Raw genomic sequence first — 2,500 nt, 5'->3', positions numbered from 1 at the left:
TGGCATGTATGTATGTGACACCCAGTGCCAATGGGTTAAGTAGCATCTTGTGAAATCTGAGTGTACTTTATAAACAATTCTAAATTGTTAGGAACTGCGTGTTGCTCGTCCAAGTGCCCGGTTAAGCCGAGGAGCCACAGTTGACGAGCCTGATGTGACAGCTTCCCCACGGCCACCACAAGAACCTCCAGGTCCTCAGGAACCATCTCCTCCAGATTCATTGCTGCATCCACTTGTGATACAGTTCTCTATTCTACTTCAGGTAAAGACAATACTAACAAGAATTTTTGTGGCCATTGATTAGTTTACCACATATGATACAGTCATTCAAATTGCAAGAAAACTATTTGAACATTTGGAATTACACTACTGTCTTCTGTTTAGAATGATTATAGTACTGACTTAAAGTTGGCTGTAAACTACCATTTAAACATAGACATTAGCTTTGATATAATCTAATATGTGTTCTTTTCCACAGAGTCTTAGTATCCAAGCAGCTTTGTTACCATCTCTTCAGGCACAGTATCGAATGGAACAAGTCTCTAGTTTAGGAATAACTGGTTCAAAGGCCAAGTTCACTGTACATCTCCCCACACACCACCTGTCATTTTCAACAAGGCTGCAGGGATTGGTAAAACATTCATATCTTATTTAACTCTAATATTGCATGGAAGTTGATGCTATTCATATGATACTATATTTATTACATTAAGATCAGAAGATTTTTTTTTTTTACTGGAAATGTTTATGCCAGTGATTTTGATTATGCTTTTGTTAAGTGTATTACAAATATTTGTTTTGTCAAAGATAGTTCACAAGGTCATTGAAAATAAAAAGTTTGATCAGAATTCACAGTCACAATATTTTATATATATTTCAGCCAAGTGAAACTCATCTACCATCATCAGCCAGTATCCAGCTACCACAAGTACATGTTGAGGCAGAGTTTATTCAGGATGATGACAGGCATAGTGACCAACATGCAGGTACAAGTTTTAAAGTTTAAAAAAGGTTGTACACAAAAGTGTACATATATGTTATATCAACTATTAACACTGCAAATAGTTATTGGAAACGTGCAGTCCACTGATGTTTTGTTTTCACACAGATGGCTCCACACATACTCAGACACCAAGGAATCAATTAGTAGTCTTTACATGACCTCATGTGATTTCCCCAAAATGAATAGACTAAAATTGCAATGGATGTGACATGTATGTGATGCTATCATGTGTACATGGGTTTACTATTTTTCTTTTGTTTACCCTTCATTACCATGTAAAATTAGTGGCCAAAACTGAGAAAATGTTTCATTTTTTGTCAAACATGCCCCTTGATATGAGAAAGTAACTTTTACCAACTATTCAAATGAAAAGGCCACTGCATTTGACAAGCTTAAGTTCTGGAAAAGAAGCTGCACTTGGACCAAAATAAGGCATTAGGATTACTTGAGTGGCAACTTTCCTTGGTGTGGAGGCCTGGTGTGTATGAACACTTGTGTGCAGTGTCAAGATTCTTTGCCTCTCCTGTGCAATGATGTTATGTCTTTTTTTGCATAAGCTTTTTTGCTCTTTTGACATTTTCAAAAGTGTTTATTTGTCATTTGATATGCTGTATCAAATTAGTAATAGACTGTTTTCCTTACACAGACTCCCTATTATTTCTCCAGGTAGTCTGCAACTTTCTGCAATAACAATAACAATAAGGAACAATTTGTTATTTGCATAATTTTTTCATATATGAGGAATAGGACCTTGACTATGGAAATAGTATTCTTGGAGCTGTCATTTTTCTAGCCATTGCTCATTTATGGTACAAGCCCCCCCTTGTGTACCAGTGGAAATAATGAAATAATACCCACTGAATCCTCAAAAGCTTTGTGCACTCGTGGTGAGTCATTCCTGTCATAGCGGCCTTCAGCGGAATTGTTTATGACAGCTCTTTCTTGTTACCCTAGCCTACAACAGAATTTTTCATGGGGGCTTATGCCACTTACCTTGGACCTCAGCCAAATTTTCCCATGACAGTATTTTCCGGACCCCTGGCCATCGGCTAAACTTATTTTATAAAGTGAGGCATGTAACCCTGATTCAATGGGTTAAAGAAGATTTCATATGAATTTTATTTTTGTAATGAAAATTATTCAATCATACTGAAAAATAGATTTTGGCAAAATAAATGTGGGATCGGCCATCTCCTTTGAATAATGTGATAGTTACCACAGGCTTTGCGTAATTGATTTCTTTCCATTTGATGTAATAAATGAACACTCAGCATTTTTGAAGATGTGTTATTTATTATGCTATCAAACTTCTGTTGTCATTTGCTTTTTCTCCCAACTTATAGCAGCAGATGGGATGGTGTTACGTGAGGGAAGCTACCTCAGTGCTGTAGCAGAGATTGGTGCCCTGGAGCACAGCCTGACCACAGACCTACTGAATCACCTGGTCTTTGTGCAGAAAGTGTTTATGAAGGTCAGGATGATTGCCTTTATTTTTAT

The 2,500-nt window shown here is 37.0% G+C and overlaps 1 protein-coding gene across 1 annotated transcript in view; it reads left to right on the top strand.

Annotated features, from left to right (window-relative positions):
- LOC113808428 (bridge-like lipid transfer protein family member 1) overlaps window positions 1-2,500 on the top strand; it is a gene marked incomplete at both ends in the record, with an annotated part of 26,044 nt that overhangs the window by 6,044 nt on the left and 17,500 nt on the right. Inside the window, 4 exon segments of the mRNA XM_070121863.1 lie at window positions 92-262; window positions 479-631; window positions 881-986; window positions 2,347-2,474. Coding sequence (XP_069977964.1) covers window positions 92-262; window positions 479-631; window positions 881-986; window positions 2,347-2,474 — 558 coding nt within the window.

This window comes from Penaeus vannamei, chromosome 5, assembly GCF_042767895.1.
Source record: "Penaeus vannamei isolate JL-2024 chromosome 5, ASM4276789v1, whole genome shotgun sequence".
NCBI classification, from domain to species: domain Eukaryota; kingdom Metazoa; phylum Arthropoda; class Malacostraca; order Decapoda; family Penaeidae; genus Penaeus; species Penaeus vannamei.
The sequence above is the reverse complement of the archived record's forward strand: the minus strand, read 5'-3'. Positions and strand labels throughout refer to the sequence as shown.